This window comes from Ostrea edulis, chromosome 8, assembly GCF_947568905.1.
Source record: "Ostrea edulis chromosome 8, xbOstEdul1.1, whole genome shotgun sequence".
Taxonomy (NCBI): domain Eukaryota; kingdom Metazoa; phylum Mollusca; class Bivalvia; order Ostreida; family Ostreidae; genus Ostrea; species Ostrea edulis.
Window position 1 is genome coordinate 34,763,680 of NC_079171.1, and position 26,840 is coordinate 34,790,519.

The 26,840-nt window shown below is 35.1% G+C and overlaps 1 protein-coding gene across 2 annotated transcripts in view; it reads left to right on the top strand.

The window, feature by feature from the left end:
- The first annotated feature begins 3,959 nt into the window (after positions 1 to 3,959).
- LOC125657435 (uncharacterized) overlaps positions 3,960 to 26,840 on the top strand; it is a 74,979-nt gene continuing 52,098 nt past the window's right edge. The window contains exons 1-5 of one of the 2 annotated variants that reach the window (XM_056147398.1): positions 3,960 to 4,075; positions 20,248 to 20,436; positions 22,090 to 22,290; positions 25,781 to 25,912; positions 26,350 to 26,574. In XM_056147398.1, the coding sequence (XP_056003373.1) occupies positions 4,015 to 4,075; positions 20,248 to 20,436; positions 22,090 to 22,290; positions 25,781 to 25,912; positions 26,350 to 26,574 (808 nt within the window). In that variant the 5' untranslated portion in view covers positions 3,960 to 4,014. The remainder of the gene's footprint in view (positions 4,076 to 20,247; positions 20,437 to 22,089; positions 22,291 to 25,780; positions 25,913 to 26,349; positions 26,575 to 26,840) is intronic. The other variant, XM_056147399.1, reaches the window with a different exon arrangement.

The following is a 26,840-nucleotide window of genomic DNA, read 5'->3' on the forward strand; positions in this document are numbered from 1 at the left end:
CGAACACACGATCATCGATTCAGCAGTCGACGTGCTAACCTACTGAGCTACTCAACTAGGCAATGCTTTTTAAAATGAATATACAAAATTGCAACTATTTATATTTTCATCTATGTTTTAAAAGGAAATAAGCCATTATGACGATATAAAGTGCTTCCTCAAACTGATAACTGCAATTTTATGACAGTTTCTCATAGATACTACTCACAAAATGAGAAAATAATTGTACGTTTTTCTCTTTTCTACAATGTACGACAACAGGCAATATTTCTGTTGTAATCTTCTTCGTGTTATACTAGGTTTATCTGCACTTAACGAGATTGAAAGAGGTTGGTTTAGCTCATTTATACAAATTCCCTTGTTCACTCATTCATGAAAGATGTAATTGCCTTCTTCCCATCATCTACCATTAAAGTGCCATTGTTTATATCGTTTTTTACGGTGTTTTCTATTTTTTATCGACTTCAAAACGCTGGGTTTAACTTTGAGAGACGAATTACGATGAAATTACCGGAGAGTCTCTGAACCACATTCAAAGATATAGTTTACACACCAACACAGGTCAAATATACCAATCTAACTCTTAGCGTGTAGTAAAGAACAAAATTCGAAATGAGTTATCGTTTTTACAAATGACTACCTGACATTACTAAAGTTTCCCTCAGCAAAGTATCCGAGCTTGGAACTCGAGAAATGTTCACCAACATTGAAATTGATAAACTCAATTTGATGACAGTATGTCATAGATACTTCTTGCTAAATGAGAAAACGATCGTACGCATTTTTCTTTTCTGCAATATACGACGACATGCAACATTTCTGTCGTGATATTCTTCGTGTTATATTAGGTTTACCTGCACTTAACGATATTGAAAGCAGTCGGTTTAGCGCATTGATTTAAATTATCTTGTTCACTCAGACATGAAAGATGCACCTGCCTTCTTCCCATCATTTATCATAAAAGTGTCATTGTTTATGGTGTTATGTAAAATATACGATGTTTTTTTCTTTTTGTATCGATTTCACGACGCCGGGTTTAACTTTGCAAAACGAAATAAGAGAAGGTCACCGGAGAGTCTTTGAACCAAACTCAAAGATATAAATCTCACATCAGCACAGTTGAAATATGTTGGTGTATCTAACTTTTAACGTTTAGTAAAGAATGCAATTCGTAATAATTTATCGTTTTACTAAGGACTCCCTGATATTACTTACGTTTTCCTCTGCAAATTATCCGAGATTATACATGTAGCATACAGTACAAGTGAATTTAGGGGGAGAGCCTAAACCTCTCGATGTTCATTCCATTATGTGTCCTTTACCAGAATTAAATTCACATGTTTATGGAGTACATCTATATCAGTAACGTAAAAAAAATTAAACCAACCCATCGGAATATCATGTTTTAACAATAGAAAAGTTATTTATTTAAATCGGAATTCAAATTCAAATTTCAATATATCAGATTTTGTGTGCCAGTTTAGGTTCAATTACGTTCAAGTGTACTTAACGGTTTAAAAAACATAAGGACATTTAAAAGTAGCAAGTTGCTCTCAAACGACATAAAAATACTCGAACATATATATCAACAGATTTGAAATAAAAGAGTAATATTGACGAAGTTGAACATAATAAATGTATACGTCACAGCTCTGTAGCCCGATTGTTGCATCCGTATTAGTCTGTCTGTCTGGTAAAAACAAGATTGGAATCTTCGGGGCCCATTCCTGTGTTGTTTCAATGTCACCTTCGTTTATGATAATTATTTCATTTCGTTGCATGACAAATCACGAGCGACTGAAAGGGATTATACAATACAGGTACATTTATATTGTTTCCTTTATTATGTATCCCTATCAGTGCTTTCTTTTCAGCTAGGTGAATTTAAAGCATACAACTTACACGAATATTGTACTGTCTGTTGAGTTTACATGTTTTGCACCTCGAACAAAAGATTTTTCCTTTACCAAATCACTTTAAACCAGTCATTATCAATGAGTGGCATATATCAAGGGCAATGTAATATGCTCTGTGAACACAGTGTTTCCAATCATTTAGTAAACATTGAAGTAGAAAAAAACGTATGTGTGCAGTAGGAAAATCTTGGGTGGCCTGGGCAATCAATAGAAACAGGAAATCAATTATGGCGATATAATGATACATAAATTCATACTTGAGTTAGGATATTTTGAAGTATTCGTTATGTACCATGATTAAGACTTCATTGAAATATAATAAAACGAGTACTCGTCATCTTGTTTTAGGCAGAGTTTACAAAACGACACACCCAGAAACCTAACCCGTATTTTGAAATAAATTGAAAAGACTGAAACCAAGACACCATACATGATCTCAAAGCACAAATGAAGATATTCTAAATATGTAAAAACATAAGCAGGTTTGCTTCTTAGTGTGGAATGATATCGTGCTACTAAAAAGATGATCGTTGTTGGCGATGTTCGAAATAATCATTGTGGTGGCAAGATCGTATTTCTAAAGATAATGTGTGACTTTAAATCTGATCAGTGTATAATCTTTGTAGCAATATATTTATAATGTTGCGTAAATGGGTGATGTTTTTATTTTGCTGATGGAATTAAAATGTCGAGTCTGAAAATCGGAACAGATAATAAATATCGCTGCGATAAAATCACAATTTCAGCAAATAGGATAATTTTTTTTTTTAAATTTGGTAAACAGGATAAGTTTTTAATTTAATTTAGGGAACGTTGATAATAATATATGATACGTTATGGCTTTTCATATATATCTATCTATCTACCTATATATATATATATATATATATATATATATATATATATATGATAGAGGGGGAAAACATTCATTAATCACCACCTTTAATAGGGTAGGGTAGGGGTACAAAAAAGAGCGTTTATCGTAGAAAAACTGTTTTATTGAAGCTATTCAGAAGCATCGTTTTAAACATCATTTATGTTTAAGGTAATGTGTCAATAACGTTCAGGAAATTGTTACAATCCATCATGTAGCTTTGCTAAGCCTGGTTCCGTGAACATATCGAGATAAAGCTGTTCTTCAGAGCTTGTGCTAAGACTTGTGAGACATTTAATGATTATACAAATCTAGATATTTCTTTACACTATCTTTTAAAATTAACAGTTTCTTTTCTGAATCATTAATGACAATGTAAATTAATATCAGTATGACCTCTCTTATAAAAGGTGAAGATAGCGAATAGTGATCAATATCATAACTCCAAGGGACACGAACAAAACTGCTGTAGCCTATCTCCCTTATAGAATCCACAAAATGAAACTTCTTATACTGGGTGACATATCAGTCAGTATAATTGCATCGTTATTGTTTATATTCACGAAAGAACATATATCGAGCGACAAATATCCTTATAAATTTCTTCCACGGCATAACCAATTATTTCATGCAACTGAATTGATTGATAAAGCTATCAACATTCTATAAATTATGCGCCTGAAAACGAATGGATTTAAATGGAGATTTTGTAAAGAAAAAAAAGAGTAGATGGATAAATAAGGTAATGACATATTCGCAGTACTCTATAACAATAGACGCTCGCATGCATCCATAGCACTTAGCTTACAGGTGGTGATGTCTCGATATGAGTAGAATATTCCAAAGGCCGTGAAAAATTACAAAGATATATCAGGTTTACTAACAACGGAAACCATATACTTCAGCTCAACGGCGGATTACTATACAGTTTCTGTTAGGTTTCATTCAGTTGACACTGGTGTGTTTATCTAGTGAGTGACTGGGATTATTTCTTTGTTCTTCATATCACGACAATGATTAAATATCAAAATATCGTTCACAATTTCATAGTCTGTAGATCGTATTGTAACATATCTCTTGATAACAAAAATTGATTTGCATATCGTACTCCTGATTGGTGTATTCTTGTTCTTCTAGCTTCCTGCCAAGTCCCTTTCTATTTATCACACCAATGTATCACTTCTTGCTCCTGGTCGTACATACCCGGTCGTGATTTAAAGAAAGATGAAGTTTGTGGTATACTGGTACGCCTTGGTATTCTTTATCTGCAAAGTTGCAGCCTTCAGTAAGTTATCTACGTTACTTGTAGAGAAGACACTATATTTATATATCTATTTTAACTTTGAGTTTTCGTTTGATATATTATTGTCTTTATCAGTGCAAACGATTGGAGAAAATTAGAGTGAGTGTCGATACACGAATTCGAACGATCCGTGTAATCATTGGGCGCCAGGAGGCGGGTGATTATATGTATGGGTTTTGAAAAGATAACTTTGCTTAATTGAAGACCTACATCATAATATTATGATCCGTGCAATCATTGGGTGTCAGGAGGCGGGAAATTATATGTAATGGTTTTGAAAACACAACTTTGCTTAATTGAAGACCTACATCATAATATTGTGATATAATATAAACTTAGTAATATGTAAAAAAAAAAAAAATCAATCAAATATATATATATATTATTTCATTCAATCAGAATGCAGTAGTTACATAAATTTTACCACGATTTTGATAAAAAAAAACTTGATAGTTTTTTTTTTTCTGCGTATATAATCGGGATAATTATACGGAATTTGTTAACCCGAACTATTTCAACAAATTAACTGAACGGTTTTCCTGCTAAGGTTTTTTTACCATTATATCATACACGTTATTGTTTTCAATAGTCATACATTACATTTCTAAAATAATTCAAATATGTAATTCAAAGAAGCTAGGTAAATAAAATCCCAATGCACAGACACTTTCAATTTTCATAATAACGCTGCATTAAAATATTATTTCATTGATCGTTGTCACTCATGTTCATTTCAAAAAGACAATGATATCAAACTTTTATCAGAAGGTCAGGCCTATGCCAAAAAATAAATACTCAGTCAATGGTTGTTACTATAATCCCTTCTATTCCAATTTCATCCATGGTTTGTTTTATAAAAATACCTTTTTGTACTGTATATCAATGGATTCTAAGCGTGTTTTTCCGCGCAAGGAAGACAGATTAAGCACGACGTATGAACCACGGATTCAAAACAAATACAATCAGCTGTTTCTACCATACCGGGGATCATCTCAAAATTAAATGAAAAAAAAGACGCATGAGATAAATAGAAAATTCAAAATTGCGTAGTTTGATATGAGTTGATGTGGTGTATTTATTCGCAATGTAGATATCCTATATTTAGCTTAGATGTGCAGAACAGGAAAACTAATGTAAATTCCTTTGCATTTTAGCCTAGTGATACTTTTGATTATCATCATGTCACTGATAAGTTTCAAATGGCACAGTTCTACCCACAGTATATTTTGAAATGTGAGATTTAAGATATACTATGCCCGTACATTTTGAAACCTTTGTAAACAAACACATATCTCGATCTTTGTTTACACATTAATACATTCACTGTAGTGGACTTCTGCCATGATGTATAATCATTTTGTCTTTAAAAACCTTTTCAAACACATTTGACAGTAGATTTCATCGATCATTAAAATGTTGGGGGGAAATTCTAAAAGGAAGGAAAATAGTGTGCACGAACTGTGTAAAGTTAGATTGTATACATTACTTAAAAACATCCCCTCTAAATATTTTGGATCTTTAAATAACACATCTTGATTTGTTTAACCTTGCAAACAGGTATTGCATGATTAAAGATGTTGTGTTCTGTATTGCAGTTATTATATGTATCATGAATAAGATCGCATGTTCATATCGATATCATTCTGTTTGTATTTGTATTCCTAACATCTTAAAAGTTTTAATTTTGCAAGCAAGTACGCTAACTTTTCAAATATATTTCTGCGTTGCATGTAATAAAGTGAAACGTAGCCAAATCCACCCCTCAGAAAAGCGGTTCATTTGTAAATCCCGGCAGAAATCTTAACATTTTCTTACAAAGAAATTCTCACAAACCGATCCCCCCTGAAAACTGGACACCGGCCACTTTTTATAGAACATTTGTCAACAAGCGTGTGTAATTTTCCTTAAAAATAACTGCCACTTTTTAAGACCATGAAATTTTGGTCAGAGGGGTGATCAAGATGGGCCAGGTGTGAAAAATGACCAGTCGAGCAGATGGAATTTATCCACTGTAGTTGTGAAAATACTACTGGGCTCCATAATTTATATGGTATACCTGTGATGTCCAATGTGTTAGTGACACCGAAAAAATCCTAGCTACACTCCCAAGTTCCGTACTTATAAAAATATGCACTGAGCCCAGACTTGCATATCCTCATGCACAAAATAAAATTTCAGAAATGGCATAATGTACCTTGAACAACTTTTATTTGGCGATATTGGCCACGGCTGCAATTTACAATAACAATAAGGGAGTCAGGCATCAATTATTGCCTTTCTGGCATCTCTGAACAATACAAGCATGAACAGGTGGACCCTGGGCACAGATGCCCACCTGTTTGATCACCTAGTATGGCAAAATTCAATCATTTAAACACAAAGTCAATTAGGAGAAGAAGCTGTTGAGCGCTACTGGTGAGCCAGAATTGCCGCCACTAGACTATGCTCTAGCATAGGCTGCGCCACCAGTAGGGCGACCCGTACAATACCACACGGTTACAAATAATTATCAGAGTGTGCTTGACACGATGAGGCAACATTGAATAATCACTCTAGCCCATATGTGCCTTTCAATCTTAATCCCCCTACCACCTTCAACACCAATTAATACCCATGTCAATAGAGTACTGGGTGAAAAATCATCAAGTCAATCAATAACACCATAAATGACTAGGTGATACTAAATGTCAATACAGAAATCATAGACTCTCAATAGTCTATAAATGGTCAATATAAATGTAGGACAATAAAAAAGTATGACTAAAAGAATGATCAATCAGTCATAGCGCAGCCATGGCCCATTTTCGTCAAGTCTCGGGGAGACCTGAACGGAATTATCCTTGAAAAGGCTTGCAATGCCTGTTGCAATCTAAACAAAACAAGTTATTGCCTATGTCGGAAAGGTGGACTTTATCCTTAAAGAGCATGCCCGTGTTGACACGATGTAACTCTGGATACCTGATGTACTTCCCCCTGACCTAAGCATATAAGTAGCCACATGGCTGTTTACACGAATTCTTATTCTTTCCATGGCAGCTTGGTTTATTCCCCCGTCCAGTGAAGGCGTGGCAGTATTTGAGACCAAATCAATAGTGTTGATGGTAGTAATGCTGTTAATTTTTTCAACACAGCCTTTAGCCTGAAACACAAGTCAACTGATTTCGCTCCTTTGTCCATTGGGATGTTGTTGCCCCCACAATGTTTAACTAGCATGTGAGAGGCATCTTCTACCTTCAGTAGTGTCCTAACTTTAGGGGAAATCTCTTCCAGTCTCATGTCCCCTTTGCCTTGCCAAAATATGGTAGCATTGTGGCGGGCTAATTCTAGGTTGGCACCAAATGAAGATGTTCTAGCATAGCAAAAAGCATGCTTAATTATGGACGACCCAATGATCCAAATTCTTTTTAGACCTACAATGTGAATATTTAGTATTTTTTAATCATTATACTTTACGCCCCCCCCCCCCCCCCTCCTGAGCTCGAGGCACTACAACATAGTGAATCTTATTTCCGAATGTACTTGAACAAACAATGAGATTTCCACCGGCCCTTACTAGCAATATCTTATTCGCTAGTTCCCATGACCCAAGCAGAGGAAGCTGCCCCGATGCGGAAGGAATGGGTTTTGTATACTCGGGTGTCTAATCTTAAATTACTTATAGCCATGTTAAAAACAGACGTTACTTGGTACCTAGTCACTGGTCTGCCCAAGAGGTGACAATAAAATGGTCCTCGGATTTGGGGTCTTAAATGCATGAATGATAGCATAGTGCGCACTGGGCATGTAGACTGAAGCGTAGAGGATAGTGTTATAGTTACCCCCTTTCCCACCTGGTCAGTTTTTGAGTGTCTGAGTAAAATGGGGACTGTATTATTGTGTTCTAGGTAGATTACGTCTCTCGCTTGGATAGCATGGCCATGGTCATGCACTGAATTTTGAACCAGTTCTCCCATTCTGAAATACCCGAAGAAAACGGTTGTGAATATGGCCGATAATAGCGCAGATTAATATGGGGATTTGCAAATTGTAGACAGCAAGCGAAGTATACTCGACAATATATCCAATGTAAGTGGTTTCCTGTCGTCATCACGCGGGTTTTTACGGGTCAATCCGACCAGGACTTTTCTGAGTAAAAAAGATTGAGTTGAATCATGGACATTGTGTAGATTGCAAAAATATGATAACCCAGATATGTAAGATTTAATTGTGTTGGGAGAAAATTGCTTATGCGATAGGTACGACAGGAAATTCACTAATTCGTGGGAATGAGGATACCACTTTTCTTCGTGGTAGTAAGCCTTGCGAAAGATGTTAAAAACATTCAGTGCCGTGTCATACAACTTCCTAGTATTGTCGGAAATGGAGTAACTCAAGAGCTCTTGAGATCTACGTTGTAGATCAATTGCAGAAAAGACTGGGGAATTCCTATTGGTTGTTCCTCTGAGTCCGGGAAGCTGGTCCGGAAACGTGACCATTGTTGTCGAGAAAGAGAATCAGCTTTAACAGTATGTTGGCCTACGATATGTGACAATATTAAACTGAATATTGTACACCAACCCTTGGAGAAATAACTTCCTCAGCAAATGCATGACCCTTTTTGATTTGGATGTTTTGGAATTGAGAATGGATACAAGGGCTAGATTATCCGTATGAAGGATTACTCGCCTGCCAGCTAGTTTCTTGCCCCCAAATATCGAAAGCCATAGTTATTGGTACTAACTCCAGAAAAGTAATTTATTTAATAAGTTCTGACCCTTCCCACTGAGCTGGCCAGCGCATAAATGCCCATTGCTGGCCTAATATAGCACCACAAGCTAATTGCACACTTCCTGCACTATCAGTAAACAACTCCAATTCAAAATCATCTGTCCAATCTACTGTTCTGTATGATGCGACTCCATTAAAGCACTCTAAAATATTAGCCAAATTTCAATGTCTGCCCTCATTTCTAAACTGATCCTGTACTTGTGATGTAGTCTTGACAGTCCATAAGTAACATCATATAGCCTTCTAACAAAAGCCCTACCAGATGGAATGGCCCTAATACAAGAATTCAACAAACCTATAAGGGATTGGAGCTCTTTCAGCGTTACTTTGAGTTTCGATAGTATACATAGTAACTGAGTCTTAAGCTGTTGCAATTTGTAAAGGGGTATTCTGATTGTCCTATTGGCAGTGTCGATTTCTAAACCGAGAAAGACTAAGTTGTTGGTAGGACCTAGATTTATTTCGTGAACCAATGGGACCCCAAGATCGGAACAGATGGAACAGAAAATTGACATTAGCCTCGCGCAATCTTCAGTACCCTTTCTACCTACATTAGAAAGTCGTCTAGATAATGCACAACATTAAGGCTATTGGCTTGCTGCTTAAGTGCCCACTCTAAAAATGTTGAAAATTTCTCAAATTTTGCGCAGCTCACGGAACAACCGAAAGGCAAATACTTATCCACAAATATCATCCCCTTAATTGTGAAGCCCAGTGATTGAAAATCGGATTTATGGACTGGCAACAACCTAAATGAATTTTTTATATCTAGACGTACTACTAGGGCTTCTGGACCCAACCTTGCGAGCATGTATAATGCTTCGTCAAAAGATGAGTATTTCACGGAACAATACTTTTTATCTATATTATCGTTGGTATTATTTCCAGGGGGATGGGATAAATGGTGAATTAATCTATAAGAATACCCCTTCTTTGACACCATGCCCACTGGGGATAACCTAAGGTTCTGTAGAGGGGATGGTCAAATGGCCTGCAACTCTACCCTATGAAATTTCCTTAACAACTAATTGAATCGCTTGATTATTTAAACCAGCCATAGATTTAAGATTTTTACAATCAGTGGCAACACGTGTTCCTTGATAACAAAGCTTAAACGCATAAGTAAAACCTTCAACAATTCTAAAGCCACCGAACAGAGTGGGTATATGGTCAATAATTTGCTCAACATGCGCACCTTGACTGGGTTTGTTGCGATATTAGTGATGTTTAAATGACTGGGCATGAGGGGCTCTACTAGTTGAGCTTGGTTCTGTGGATCTCTTGGGTTGCTGAGGTCGCCAAGTTGCTTGCATATCACCAGACCTAAAATTTAAACTGGTGCCTGAGGATGTTTTATGCCTGATGTAGGGGTGATTTTGTGAACAAGATATGCATTCATGTTCATATTGGCACCGAGATTTGCTACATTGCTCGTTGTAATTAAAATCATAACACTTAAGGAGCGATGCCTGGCTGTAGGAAAACTGGGTGGTTGTACAGTACATGTACAAGAGCCATATCTCTTGGTCAACAACATCAAATGAAAGGGAAGAGTTAGCCTCCTTCTTCAATCGAAATTGAACATCATAATCGCGCAATCCTAAGGTCTTAACTCTACTTGCCTCCAGCCTAATGGTATGGATGTAAAACTTATACGGTACCAATTATCATGCACCAGATGCGCATTTCGACAAATAATGTCTCTTCAGTGATGATTAACCGAAATGTTTGAAATCCGAAATAACTATGAAGTTTTAGAGCTAAACATAGCCAAAACCAGTGTGCCAAAAAAGTGGAGCCAAATTCGTTCAACGATAAGAGCTATGCATGAGGGAGATAATCCTTAATTTTGAAATGAATTTCTAAATTTTATAACAGCAATTAAATATACATCCGTATTTTCAAGCTAGTAACGAAGTACTTAGCTACTGGGCTGTAGAGACCCTCGGGGACTAACAGTCCACCAGCAGAGGCCTCGACCCAGGGGTCATAATGTAAAACTTATACGGTACCAATTTTCATGCACCAGATGCACATTTCGACAAATAATGTCTCTTCAGTGATGCTCAACCGAAATGTTTGAAATCCAAAATAACTATGAAGTTTTAGAGCTAAACATAGCCAAAACCAGCGTGCCAAAAAAGTGGAGCCAAATTCGTTCAAGGATAAGAGCTATGCATGAGGGAGATAATCCTTAATTTTGAAATGAATTTCTATATTTTATAACAGCAATTAAATATACATCCGTATTTTCAAGCTAGTAACAACGTACTTAGCTACTGGGCTGTAGAGACCCTCGGGGAATAACAGTCCACCAGCAGAGGCCTCGACCCAGGGGTCATAATGTAAAACTTATACGGTACCAATTTATATTTAAATAGTTGGGCCCTTGCTCTCATGATGTGCTGAAACGTGGATGAGGAAAGCATCAGTCCAAACCTGAATATCGGTTATGACCTTGGCTTTGGACTTAGAGGCCAAAGCAAGTCTACCCTCTTTCATGGAAAAAATATTTAGTGTCATCGTTGGGATCAACCCCCTCAGAATTTTCAACCAACAGCCCCAAATTTATATATTCCCCATTTACAATTTTGTGTTTCAATCTATTTGGCACCATGTGCCCAAAATCATTGTCATAACTACGTTTGAGCAAGATAGTTACTAGAAAATAGCTAAGTACCTGTACTCGGCTCATCCGCAGGCATGCTTGGCAGGAGGGGCTCTATGGGCATGCATTGAGACGGCCTGGATATGATGTCTGTCGCGGCTTGCGACACCTGAAGCAACTGCTCGTTGGTAAATGGCGTTGTTGGGATCTGGGGCCCCGTGTTTGATGGTTCTCTTGCTAGTTGACTTGGGGCGGGAACTAAGGTAGCGTTGTCCGACCCATCAGTACCCTTAGGGCGCCTCCTCGACTTAACTGCGGACGTGGGTTGTGGTTTGTTGGTCCTTCCTCTTTGGCATTGTTAATATTGCTCGTTGAGTAATGCAAATACAAAAACAAGAAACTAAAGAAATTAATTAATAACCTATATGTCGCGGGATGGGAAAATTGGAAGTTGAAGATTTGAGCCACTTGTAGACGCCAAAAAAATGAAAACTTTAACCCGAGTGAAATTTGCAAATTCTGTGGCCATCAGAGAGTTTAAATGTTAAGATTATCCTTTAAGAATGCTACCACATCGCACGAGAAAATGGTAAAGAAAATCTTTTAAACGAATGATTGAGTGTTATAAATTTTAAGCGGAGAAATCTCAAACACGTCCTACCTTGAATTTTGTTTGCAGACGACTGACGACTTTGCGTATGACATCACATTTTTTGCTGTGCTAGGCTAATATCCCGAAAATCGTGACGTGGATGACTCTAAGAACCCGGGGTAGTGCCCTTGGGATGCCGGAAAATAGCACAGTAATAAAAAAAAAATGAAAGCTCCGTATCACTTTGATAAATGGATTTAACCTCTAGTGGTTAAATCACAATAATGTATAATGTACATATTTAACACAGTATCAAATTCCACATTGTTGGACTCTCGTATGGATATAAGCGAAAGTGAATTAAGAACAAGCCCATTACTGTTAATGATACTTATCAAAATATGTGTAAATTGTCTTGGTTTCAATCAACATAAAATTCCAAAGAACTACTCAAATTGTAATTTTTCACAAACGTCAAAACAAATTTGTTAATGATATAAGCGATAAACAAAAATAAAGAAAATAAAGGAAAAAAAAAGAGTTTTTATTGGTAAGAGTAATGCCAATATTGCATTCTGTAATAAGTTTTCAATTTAAGATTAGATGATTTCAACGAGAATATTTCTAATACAAGTGGATTTGACATCCATCAATAGATCCCCAGATCAAAGTGAACAGTGCCTACTTTCTGTGTTAATTGCTGTAATAATTCTGCTTGTGTTGGAAACAAAAATGTTGGTCATTTATTTTGTTTTATATGCAAGCGTAAAATAAGTTCTTGAAACAAAATATAATTATATAAAATATATGGTTCGTGGTATGAAGAAGTTTAGTGAAAATTGAGATAGAATTTCTTTAAATAACTTTTCGGTAAACCGGCCATTCCTCTACACCGGTCGGGGTTTCTTTCTGTCCGAGAGTTGGCCAGTTTAGAGAACTTTCACTGTAGTTTCATGATGACACGATATGATGTATACAAAACATCGTTGAATCAATGCACACAAGGAGGCAGGCCCACGAGTGTGCAATGACGAAAAGATATTTTGTATACATTATCGACCTGCCAATCATGTAGCTAATATATACTATGACCTAATCACTCACCCCTTCCCATATTTGATACTTTTTGCATCCACTGAAAACAAATCCAATTTGTAACACGTGATGTCCTTAACATGAAATTGTGACTTTATTACTTTATTTATTGATTCGTTTATCTATTTAGCCTTGTGAAAGAATTCTGCAAATTCTATTGTGATTAAATGTCGAACCTTGCTTTTCTCTCATTTATATGACTCTCCCTACCTCCTTTGTAAAACGGTGGGATATTTTTTTGTAGTTGGATATTGCTGAACATTTGATAATATGTGATATACACCTTCCTAAATATCAAAGAAAAATCGGCCGGTCGTGGGATATAAAAAAAAAACTCAAATCTTATGATTGATTGGTTGTTTGTGTTAGGTTCTGTTGAAATCTTGTCACTCATGTTGAAACATCACCAGCTGTCAGTGAAATACCACAAACTTATACCTCTGCTTAGCGCTCTCGGCTGTAGCAGTTAGGGTTCCTTAACGTGCCAACGGCTGCAGCGACATGAAATATCCGTTTCTAAAGTGATATCCAAGAGACATGTGTATGTAATTCTCACTTCTAGATGTCAAGACAGTTTGGCAAATGAGAAACCAATACCTGTAGCCCGTGGCGTCACATAGTACAGTACTTAGATTTACTTAGGACTAATGCAGCACACTTTATTCTGTAGGGGATCATATGACTATGATGAAATTGAGATGGTAAATGCAAAATCGTTATCTTTAGTTGTTTTATAATAGAATGAAGTAATAGAATCATTAAAAAAATTATAGATATTTATTTATTTGAAAAATGCATGACCTTTCGTTATCATACATATCATTACATAAAAGGAAAGAGACGCCCTGTTGTGATTAAGCCATTGAATACTTTTTTTTTGCATTGATACATACCAAAACATTGAATAAGCTCTCCTTCGTGAAATAAAGTAATGGGTCATAACATTGAATTTTACCTCTAATTTTTTCTACTTGTATTGGTTCGGGGGGGGGGGGTATATACATGTACATATATTCAACTGAGACGTGAATTGAAGTGAGGACGCTATTCGGTTTTATTAGACATCCATGTGTTAATTATTCTTTACTTTTGATGATACTTTAAAAAGAATTACAAATCTATGAATAAATTCAATTAATTAAACAGAATTGAAACATTGTAGAAATACCAATACTGATACACCTTAGTCTATAGATCTACATGTAAAACTTACACAGTACCAATTTTGATGCACCAGATGCGCATTTCGACAAATTATGTCTCTTCAGTGATGCATGGGAATATACACTATTTTTTTCTTTCTTGTCAGCTTGATTTTGTTCTCATTTTACACACGCCACTAACAAAACAAAAATATATATTAAGGACATAAGCCACATTTCTCACATTTTCTCTGGATTATTTCCCATCTTCTCGATATAAAGAGGTATTGTATGATTTCGGTAATAAATTTTATATTCAAAAACTTCTACGTGAGAAGAAAAAATCTCTCGCTGTGACCTTCAATTCGACTTTTAGATATATCGATGACGTTTTGTCTATTAACAATGATAGCTTTCATTCATATGTCGATTTGATATATCCCTGTGAGCTCGAAATAAAGGACACCACAGAGTCGTCCACTTCTGCTTCATACTTAGATATTTTATTGAAAGTAGACATTAACGGCAAACTGACAACTCAACTGTATGATTTCAGCTTCTCCATCGTCAACTTCCCACATTTATGTAGCAATATTTCATTATCACCTGTATATGGTGTTTATATATCTCAACTGATTCAATATGCAAGAGCTTGTTCTGGGTATAGTCAGTTTTAAATCGAGGTAAGCTACTGACAAACAAGTTGGTGGTACAGGGATTTCAACAGTCTCGATTGAAGTCAGCATTTCGCAAATTCTATGGTCGTTATAACGATCTAGTTCGTCAATACAACCTCGCATTGGGCCAAATGCTGTCTGACGTGTTTCATACCGATTGTTAAGCCGTTTTTGGCACACTGATTTGACTGCGGATAGCTCCGTTTACCTGATCAGGATATGGGGCTCACGGCGGGTGTGACCGGTCAAAAGGGGATGCTTATTCCTTCTAGGCACCTGATCCCACCTCTGGTGTGTCCAGGGATCCGTGTTTCCCCAACTATCTATTTTGTATTGCCTGTAGGAGTTATGAGATTGATCACTGTTCGTTATCTTCACTTTGCATATTGTAGTATTATTACTATACTTATATTCCGGCCTGGATAGGTTAGCGATTAGATAACATATCTTGTAATGCAGGGGTCCTGGATCTGATCCCTTCTTTGCTAAAATATATATGTACTGTCCTTATATATGCAACCTTCTGCAATACATAACTTTTGATTGCAACACTTAGAAACTATGAAAACATTGAGTACCGGTATGTTATCTCTAAAACAGACACGGTAACACGACGTACCCCAAGATTGTTTTTGTCGAAACGAGACAGAGTGCACATTCATGAAAATTGATATATATTATCGAGAAACGTCGCATAAGTCATCAAGTGATAAACACCGCAAAACAATTATCACTGTTTTGATTATTATAAATAACCCATGTATTGATTAATTGAGGTCATATATCACCTTAGAGTTTAGATAAAACTAAATCTAGATAAGAATACATATATTTAAGTAAGTTATTACCTACCGTAAGAAAAGGGTTTAAATTATATTTCATTCAAACATATGATTTAAGGAATACATATTGCAGCTACATACTAGTAGTAGTAGATGTAGATTGCATGGGGAGAACAAGTAATACATTTTTGATGGGACATAATATTTTGATATGCTTGAATATATTCATCTTCGTATTTCTCTTAAAATGAATATTATCATTCATTGATTTTGTAGGAAGTATCATATTATCATGTTGGTGGGGGCCAAGTCAGAAGCATCAGTGTATGTTCGATGCTTATGTTGCCTCAAAGGATATGGAGAGATGTGGTTCATTTAATCGGAAAGAATTTCTATCAGGACATCATATAAAACTAGGCGTCAAATCAAACAGGATCACAGCTAAGCGGAGCATCCCCTCGCGATGGGAAATGTTATGAACATATGCATTACTTAGGCATAAATGGGGGATCAGATCAAATTCTTTGCAGAAAATGAAGATGGATTACTTCATGCTTTATATATATATAATTAAGGATTATATCCCTCATGCATAGCTCTTATCCTTAGACGAATTTGACTCCACTTTTTTTGGCACGCTGTTTTTGGCTATAATAGCTCTAAAGCTTCATTGTTATTTCGGATTTCAAACATTTCGGTTGAGCATCACTGAAGAGACATTATTTGTCGAAATGTGCATCTGGTTCATCAAAATTTGTTCCGTATAAGTTTTTCATTTTAGTTGCCTACATGCTATTGAGAAGACGATTAGCTATGATGACTATTATCATATGCGAAAAATTAGAAAATGAAAAGGATTGTGTGTGCTTATCTTGTCTATTTTGTAATATATAATTTTAAAATAAATGTATACCATTTATAACAGGATACGATTATTAAATATTCATCATCGGAACCCACTGCTCAAAGGTCGTAATTTAAGCGTCGAGCATAGGTCTAAATTTTTTCAACCCTCACTGACAATGGTGTCGTCTCCATATGAGTGAAAAATTCTTCGGTAGGACGTTAAATGATAATCAGTGTATCAACCCATGGGTTCCAACGATGTCAGATATTAAAGATATCGACTTTCCCAGCATACTAAATGACTTCAATATGATCAGCAATGGTATGTTACAGTTACAAGCAAGGTCTTTTGATGATGTTGAAATATAATTCACATACCTATATTTAAAAAGATACGTTAATCGAGTGACACTGATGAACGTCCAGACTCTAGAAAATAAAGGCCCTCAATTGTTTTGAATCAAATGCCAAGGTCACGATTCAAGGTCAAAATACTTCCTCATAAGTAACTATGTAAATTGTGAAGTCTTGTATTAAGAAATGTTAGTTTAATAGATTTCACACTGGCATACTATTTCTTGCATATACATTGTAAGCAGAGGTAATATTGAACTGCAGAGAGGGGGATGTGGTACTTCCCCATGAATCAATGATAAATTACAATATTTATGTATCATATTTAGTTTATTTAACTTGAACAATTTTTAAGATCAATGATTCAATTTCAATATCACACTTAATTCGATTGGCAAGGTGGAAAAAAATGTACATGATAGTATGAAATAACTGAAATATTAAAATATGGATTTTTTAAATATGGTAGTTATTTTGATGAATTCTAAAGATATACAATACAATTTGTGATAACTGTACAATACAGAAATAGAAATCATGCACATTTGAAAAAAAAGTGCATTGATTTAATTATCTGTTACAAATTAAAAGTTTTCATGATTGAAGAACATGCATGATGTATAACAATACGATATTTACTTGAAAAGAATGTGAACATTAAGTCTGCTGTTTTGTGATAGTTTATTATCATAGCGACAATGTAATATGAATTATCTACCGGTATTTATAATTTATCAACTATAACATTGACTTTAGTTGAATCTGTTTATAAAAGAATTTTTTTTTTTGGTCTAAAAATTTATTTATTTTGCATCGATTTCGAATTTGAAGAGAAATAACAATTTTCGTTTCCATGGTAACCACCATGAATTATCATATGAGACTTGTTAAAATTTAAAATCTAGCATCAGTAACAGTCGGCTATTAAGATTATATACTTTGAATACATAGAAAATTGTATTTTGAATTACAGTGAAAAATGCATCTCTTCTGTCATATCATGACGAAATGCATCATATTGTTTCCTTGGAAACAAAGCTTAGATGGTAGATTCCCAAACATGTCTCATTGTTATATGATAGTACTATATCTAATGTATGGTGTACAATCATTTATAGATTTCAAGCTCAATGCGGGAATTTTTATCCATCATTGAAATTTGCCTACAAATTAGCTTTTTCAGAATATATCACACAACCCTCTTTTCCAGACAGAATAAAGATATAACAGAATTATTCAAACCTTTAAAACAATATCAAACTAAATAATAACAATGCTATATATTATCAATTTATAATGGTTTAATAAGAACTCAAACAGTTTAATCCAGCATAGCTGAATGAAAAATATCATTTTTCAAGTGAAAATTGACTCTTTTGTGACCTGAATGGCATGCACGTTTTACCATGGCAACATAGTTGCATAAGAACCAAATTATGATGGTTTTACATTCCCTATGCCGGATTAAGTCGATGTGCCAAATTTGAAAAAAAAAATCGGTGACAGTGCGTGCCGGATCCCTTATATAAATGTTTAAGTGGTTACAGAGAATGACTCTTAAGTGCAAATTAAAGTTTTTGAAATCATGCGCCCCAGGAATAGGGTGGGTCAAAATGAAAAGCAAAGATAACGAATAGTGATCAATCGCATAACTCTTATAACCAATACAAACAAGAGAGTTGGTAAAACACGGATCCCTAGACATACCAGAGGTTGGATCAGTCGACCGCACACTGTCGTGAGCCATATACCTTGATCAGGTAAACGGAAGTATCCGTAGTCAAAATCAGCGTGCCAAGAACTGACTAACAATCGGCATGAAATACGTCAAACAGCATTTGACCCAATGCTAGGTTGTATTCGCAAAATATATCGGTATAACGACAATGATATTTGCGAACTGCTGATTTTAAACGACACGGTTGGAACCCCTGTATCATCAACTTGTTTGTCAGTAATCGATTTAAAACTGATCATACGCGGAACAACCTCTTGTGTATTGAATCAGTTGAGAGATGTAAACACCGCATGCAGGTTATGATGGAATATTGCTACATAGATAAAGGAAGATGGTGATGAAAAAGTTGAAATCAGCCCGTTTGTCATAAAGTAGAGTTGTTAGTTTGGCGTTAATATCTATTTTCAATGAAATATCTAAGAATGAAGCGAAAGTGGACGACTCTGTGGTGTCTTTTATTTCGAGATCAGTGGGATATATTGAATCGACACATGAATGAAAATTATTATTGTTAATATATAATACATTGTCGATATATCTAAATCTCGAATTGAAGGTCACAGCGAGAGATTTGTTCTTCTCATGTAAAAGTTTTTGAATAAATTCTGCTTCATATGAATATACAAACAGGTCAGCTAACAATGATGCACAATTCGTGATCATGGTAATTCCAACAGACTGTTGAAGACCTGATAACCAAAGACCACGAATATTAGGAACTCCAGCATATTTTGTATTCCAACTTCAGAGAACTTGTGCGTGAAATCAAAGTGGCGTTTAACAAAGTAATTTTTGAATGACTGATCACTAGATAAGAATATTTGTGTTTTCCATTTTTGTTGAAGAAGCAACTGTCTATGACGTCAAAAAGGCCTAGTCTTTATGTTATCGTGTGGAATGGTCGTGTCATGAGTTGGAAAGTACTAGGTTTTGATGTTGTTGATTTGAGAAACGTTTTGTGATTTCAGGTTTACTAAAAGTACTTTATAATCCATTTGTATTCGCACAGTACGTTTGAAGGTTCTCCTTCATAGCTGTTAATTATCTTCGTGGGAAATGATAGGAGCTTAGTACAACATTTACTGGATCCAGCAATGTATCTTTATAAGGGTTTTTATGAAGTTTAGGAATCCAGTATAGGTATGGTAACTGATATTCATCCGATCAATTCATTGGAATATTAAATGTGTTTAAAGTATAAGTACGATTACTAAAAGTGGAAGTGATGCAAAGTTCGTTTAAAATACAGTTGAGCCTTACAAACAAAGACAATGTTGTTACATGCTTTGTCAACTAGAACCAAACATATTCTTCGTGTAACCTATCTAATTCGTTTATCATTTCGGCTCTACTAAACGCAGAAACACTATATACGGGATACAGTTCCATTACCGGATTTAAAATGTGCAAGAAACCACGAAGTTCTCTGACGTAGTTTATGCACATTGTTGGGCAGATCTTTCATAATGATTTTGAATACGGATTACTCCATTTACCTGGAAATATTAGAGAGCTCATCAACATATTCATGTATTCTAATCATATTATTGAAGACAATATAGCACTCGGGAGGAATGTTACCGGCTACCACTACAATCCAGACTATACACCCATTAACAGTGGAAACTTAACGGATGGGAATATCATGAACACTTGTGAGAGCTTTGAAGGGTACCGCTTTTTTATCTCGGTCGATCTCGGAAAGACCTACAACATAAAATCGTCAGTGCTTAAATTTAAAGGTATGTCAATAATTTCCAATGTATGATCATTGCACGCATGTTTAACCTGGAATCACACAGATACTATATATGCAAGGTGAAGATAACGAACAGTGATCAATCTCATACCTCCTATATGCATTACAAAATACATCGTTAGACAAACACGGACCCCTGGACACACCAGAGGTGGGATCTGATTAATCCCTGATAACCATGTGAAAAGGCATTTATTATGTACATTTCTTTTTCTTAAAAAATAGCATTGATTTGTTTATATTTTATTTCATTAACTTATTCCAATAACAAAACAAAAAAAACAGACAAGAAAAAAGAACTAAAAAAAATGATCGCTTGATAATCCACAATGGCATGACAGTTTATCGTGAATTGCATGGTGTTAAATTTACAAAACACTATCTCAGCCATTTATCAAAGATACAAGAGGTCCGCCGACCATGGTCACCGGACTGGGTATCACTTAATAAAGAACAGACATGGAGATCATAAAACTTTTTTGAGCGCGTTTGCATACTTAAATATCTGCTGTAAATCATACTCATACTCAAAATTGAAGGTTGCTAAAGCTCATAAAATCATTCTGAAATGGAGTACATGCTCAATATTTTTTTCCAGTAAGCTTTGAAGCTTGCTCGGGGTTGTACTCAAAACAAAGATGGCTGAGTTTGAATATGAGTACGGTAAACGCTTGACTTGTGAATGTTATATACGTAAGAGTGATGATACATTTTTTTTCTAGTAAACTCAACCACCCAAACCTCGGTACAATGAGAACATTGATATGAAGAAAGTTAAGATGACTACCAATAGTGTGGTTGAATTCTTTTTACGAAGGATTCGGGGGATATTCCATCGTCGCAGGCCACGCCTATATTGTCTACGTTTACACTACGTCAAATGCCGTGGCTCTATGATTAAAAACACTCGACTTCATGACTATTGGTATCACTTATAAATGCCGAACGTTTGGCGAAGGGGCTTACTGACGGGGGGGGGGGGGGGGGGGGGGGCATTACCCTGTCGCACTGTCTCCTTCGTCTTTTCACAACACAGTAATGTTAGCTTAAGGTAAGATAGTACCCCTTTTAAATATCTGAACTGCAGAGTTTACCATGGTTTTAATCTATGTTTGTTTAACAAACAAGCCACAAAACTGTTGGTGGGGATTTCTCGCATAAATTTAACCAACTATCTATTTTGCCCAACTATCATTGGAGATTGATCACTGTTCGTTATCTTTCATGGAAATCCTCACTTTTTCTTGAATGTTTGATGAGATCCTTTGAATACTCTGATGATTATTACAGTGGTAAAATTGTTGACGGTCGTTAGTCCGATTTTGAGGATATAAATATATTTGGCATTTAATGCCCCTTTCACATAAAATCAATAGATAGTTTAACACATGAAATATGCGAAATACTCTCGGTATGAATGACTTTGGGTCATTTAAAAAATAAAGGATTTCCCACCTGAGCGGATGTGACCCCCTCCCAAATTACTTTCTTTCACCGCTTTGCGCCTGCTGCCTTATATCCCCCCTTGCGAATCTTGGTTGTAAATACATCATATAATCCTATATAAGTATTGTCTTAAAACACACCCTCCACTTTGGTGTAGAGTGTAGTGCGTATAACACACTTCTCTTTTTAGGCAATTATTCAGGGAACACATCATTGCAATATTACGATAGCTCGCACGATTGGCCTTTTTACGTGTACAAGACATATATCAGAGACATTCCACAAACAATAGAGGTTGATGTTCAACGAACTGGAAGATGGATCTATTTTAATTTCTGGGATCACGTGGGAGAAACTACAGAATTGGAGTTATGCGAGATAGAAATATATGGTGAGTTTCACAATGTGTCATACACGAGGTAATCTAAATTAAAAATTCTAGATATTTTGCAATATTTATGGTCGCTATTCTGATCTAGTTTTCCAATACAACATATGATTGAGTCAAATGTTGTCTGATGTGTTTGATACCGTCTGTTAGACCGTTCTTGGCACACTAATTGTGATTTCGGATAACTTTACACTCTTAAGAGAAGTTTTGTTTGTAGTTTTTGAAATAAGATGTTGAATAACAAAATATTGTAAATTGATAGTAATACAAGTAGTCAGAATAGCATACAATGAACCAACACTTTACGTAATTGTAAAAATAAATAGTAATTAGGATGAATTAATGAATTTATGAAATTATTTACTAACTATTTACAGAATTACCTATTTTATAATGCATCATCTTACTTAGTAAATGAACTACTTATTTATGGTAAAACACATAATGCTAGAGTTAAAGGTAACGTAGGTTCTATTTTATATGATTTATGAGCGGCTACCTAGTGCATAAAATGTTTGTTATTACTTCCCTGTAATACTGCAAGAAATTACTTACATATTGTAAGATACACAAAATAGATTAGGATTCAGTTTCATCGTTTATAACACCTGAATCTACTGTCCCTCTGCTCGAATAAACTTTTCTATACATCTTTATATACAGTAATCCAGGTATTTTATGTCTGTCGATTCATGCAATTTTAAATCCATTGTACTTTACCGCATCTGATCCTAAGAAATCAATATGAAAAAAAATGTATCTTCTAAAGAATAGAAAAAAAAAATTGAAAACAACAAAAGCACAATGTGCAATGTAATTATGATGTATTTAATGTAAAACATACAATTAGATGGGGACTTACAACAGTGGCTTACAATAAATGAGCACTTCAGATAACTTCAACCTGTACATTTAGCTTCACATCAATATGAACATTCAATATTGATAAGTAGTGAATATTTGTAAGAAAAAAAAATAACCGATTACAATACACTGTGGAAAAGATAAGTCCTCATTGAATTAACATTTATAACAACAGTAAATTCTTTAATGTTTTCAATACTTGGTCACCACACTTACATATTACCCACCACAATCCTATTGTCTGTTCCATCCATTTGTCACGATTCACTATAAATGAATTTTCTGTTCTCACAAATGCATGTAGCAGAGTTTCTGTGCTCCCAAATAAGAGTATCACCTGGATGAATAGAAGTATCATTCTAAATCATTCAGGGACTTTACACGTTGACCTATGTCTGTATGCTACCGCTCTCGATATGGTGACTTGAAATCAACCTAGGCAGTGATCATAAGAATTATGTATTTGATTAAAATGAAGTTCATTCTGAAAAAAAATGAAATTGCAAACAATGGAAAGATACTAAAGACTCTTCTATATGAACGTTTCATGATAACGGTAGTAGTTAGGACATTTTCCAAATGATACACCCATGACACATGTATGTCTTGGGGTACTTTTTCATTGTGACAACATATGGTGCGAGGTGCACAGAGGTGCATTAATAATGTACAACACTGATTTTTTTTATCGGGAAGCCACTGAGATGGGTGATACCCCGAGACGGAGTTTCAAGTAAAATTCAACAGAAGTGTATCAAGTATATTGTTTATCAAGTTTTTAAAATCCTATTTCAAAGGCCAATGACCCAAAAGTTAAAACACCCGAGAGGACTAAAATATTAGTGTCATTAAATATTGCATCTAGAAGGATTATAACCTTATATTATTTCAGAAAATTAAAAGAATCAATTCATCAGGAATTAGAGGAATTCATTGAAATAATGAAAATGTAGATTTACAAGATAGCATCATTTAGGCCTTATAGCTCAAAATCCATTACAGAGGGACAAGGCCACGTTTAGGACAATTACTTACTCAATGACTGGGGCAAATCATCTGGATTCTCTTCAGAATAATTAAATCAACTCCTTAAATCGTATGCACATCTCCAGAGGGCCGTGTTTGCCCAACTATCTATTTTGTATTACTTATAGGAGTTATGAGATTCATCACTGTTCGTTATCTTCATCTTCCATTCACCATGGCGTCTGGAGAAATCAATTTTCGCACGCACCTTGTTCCTTGTTGGCAGCAGATTGATTGAATCCAACACCCGATTTTTTTAATTAGGAACCTGATCTTGCTTTATTAATTCTAAGTAATGACATATATAAGTAGCTTGGAATTTCATTTTGATTAAATGCTATATGCTCATTAATTACTTATTTTATCAAATTTAAGTAAAAAGAAATACCTAGGTAAAATTATAATCTAAGTAATGTAATTCACAGGCACCTGAAGTATGGATATTACTACCCCCCCCCCCCCCCTCGTAATATTTGTGGTGGCAATAATTTCTCTGAATTGTATGAATTTCCCTCTTTTGATTCATGTAATCGTTTCACGCTTTTTGTAAGCTTTAGAGATTGGCCTTCTACTAGTATAATAAGGTATAATAAAATACACAAGGTGTGAAACAAAAAATTGTTAACAAACAGGGGGTCCCCGTTTCGGGGCACATTTTCCAAGTAATTACAGCGTTACCTAAGGAAGTTTTGCGAGCGGCAGGTCGGGGAGAAGTCATATTACAAGTCTCTTCATCTCATCTCTTTTATTTGACACAATATTCTGTGCATTGATCGGACATGACTTTATCTCTTCCACTGACAGCCAAAAAGGAGGTCACAGAGTTTGAATTTATAACGTGTCGTGCGATTGATCCACAATTAATACCGAGACCCTTCGGATGATTTCGAGACTAAGCAATGTCTTTGCGAACCAGTCACATGGCTCATACAACAAATTCGTACTCTGTGATCTCCATATTTCAGGTGCCAGTTACTTAGATTATAATTGTACTCAGTTATTTCTTTTTACTTAAATTTGATAAAATAAGTAATTAATGAATATGTAGCATTTAATCCAAAAAAGGTATGAAAAAAAGGGGGGATAAGAATCCATACTTCAGGTGCTTGAGATGTAAATAAAATATTTAATCTTAATATATATATATCAGCAATAGCTTTTAGTATCAATTACTTGTTATGATTTGAAGTAAAAATGATCACAAGTAAAAATAAATCAAGAGTGTGTTTACCTAATCAAGCTATAGGACTCATGACGGGTGTGACCGGTCGACAGGGGATGCTTACTCCTCCTATGCATCTGATCTCATTTCTGGTATATCCAGGGATCCATGTTTGTCCAACTTGCTATTTTGTATTGTTGTTCGTTATATTCACCTTTCATATTCACATATCACTCCAGTTTTCAGTTTAAAATACCTTTCTGTTCATTAATCAAAATCAAAATATACTTCTTATAATCGACGACAATGCTGCTTTATTTTTCTGATAATATCTAAACATCAGTATAAATGTACTGAATAATAAACAACTATATTTAGTAGTAAGAGTCTAACTTTTTCATCAATGACTAGATATATAAGGTTTCTAAATCAATTTAGGTTGTGAGACTGATTACTTTGGAAACGACTGTCAGCCATGTATCAAGAACGACAACTGTGAAGTTTGTGACGTAAACAACGGGGAGTGTTATGTCTGCAATACTAGTTACACAGGACCAAACTGTAGCATGAGTATATGATTCAATATATCCATGTAAAAGTGTAGCATCGGATGTATGTAGATTTTTTATCATCTTATCAAAACATACCAGTCATTTAGAATAGAAATTAATATACCGCATCGACTTGCGAGGTCAGTGGATGTTATTGAATGTAACAGACGTAAATGTAATTAGTAAATAGGGAGTATTATGTCCACAGAAGTGGTAATACGTGAACAGACTGCACCATGAATTCAATAGCTTAGTATTCTATATCGGTTGATTTAAAAAAAAAAGTAGAATTAGTTATATAAAAGTAGATGTATCTCACATCAGTATGTATTTTCTTTTAATTTTTGAGGTATTTTCTGTGAAAAGATTATTGAATGAGGCAGAAATTAATTGTATTAAGTTAGGACGTAAGTCTACATTGTAATTGTTACAATACGTGTATCATCATTGTTGTAGGTACCGATAATGTAGTTCTACAGAAAGAGACACGCTTGTATTCCTATGATGGGTATCTTTATGGTTACCTGTACCTACCTTCCTATCTACTGGTGGATGGATACACCACACAACCGAGCTGTATTGATTTCAAGTCTTACCTGAATGGAACGACATTTATCTCCTACACTTATTTTTGGAGTTGGTACAACATCAAAAGTGTGCGGCTTTATTTTATTTATGAAGGTAAAATGCTACACCTTTAGGTCTTAGGTCGATAAAACGGGGTATTTTAGGGCAGTTTCTTTGTATCTTCCTGTATCTAATTCAGCTTATACAATAAAATTCACACTTATTGACATTAAAACAACAAACACATTGGATTTTCTCTTTACTACATTTCCTTCAATTTTTCACTCAGAATTTTAACTGTCTGTATATAAACACTGACAAATTGAAATCACTCGTAATGATCCCCTTTCAATCATAAAAACAAAGCAAGGAATCGAGAT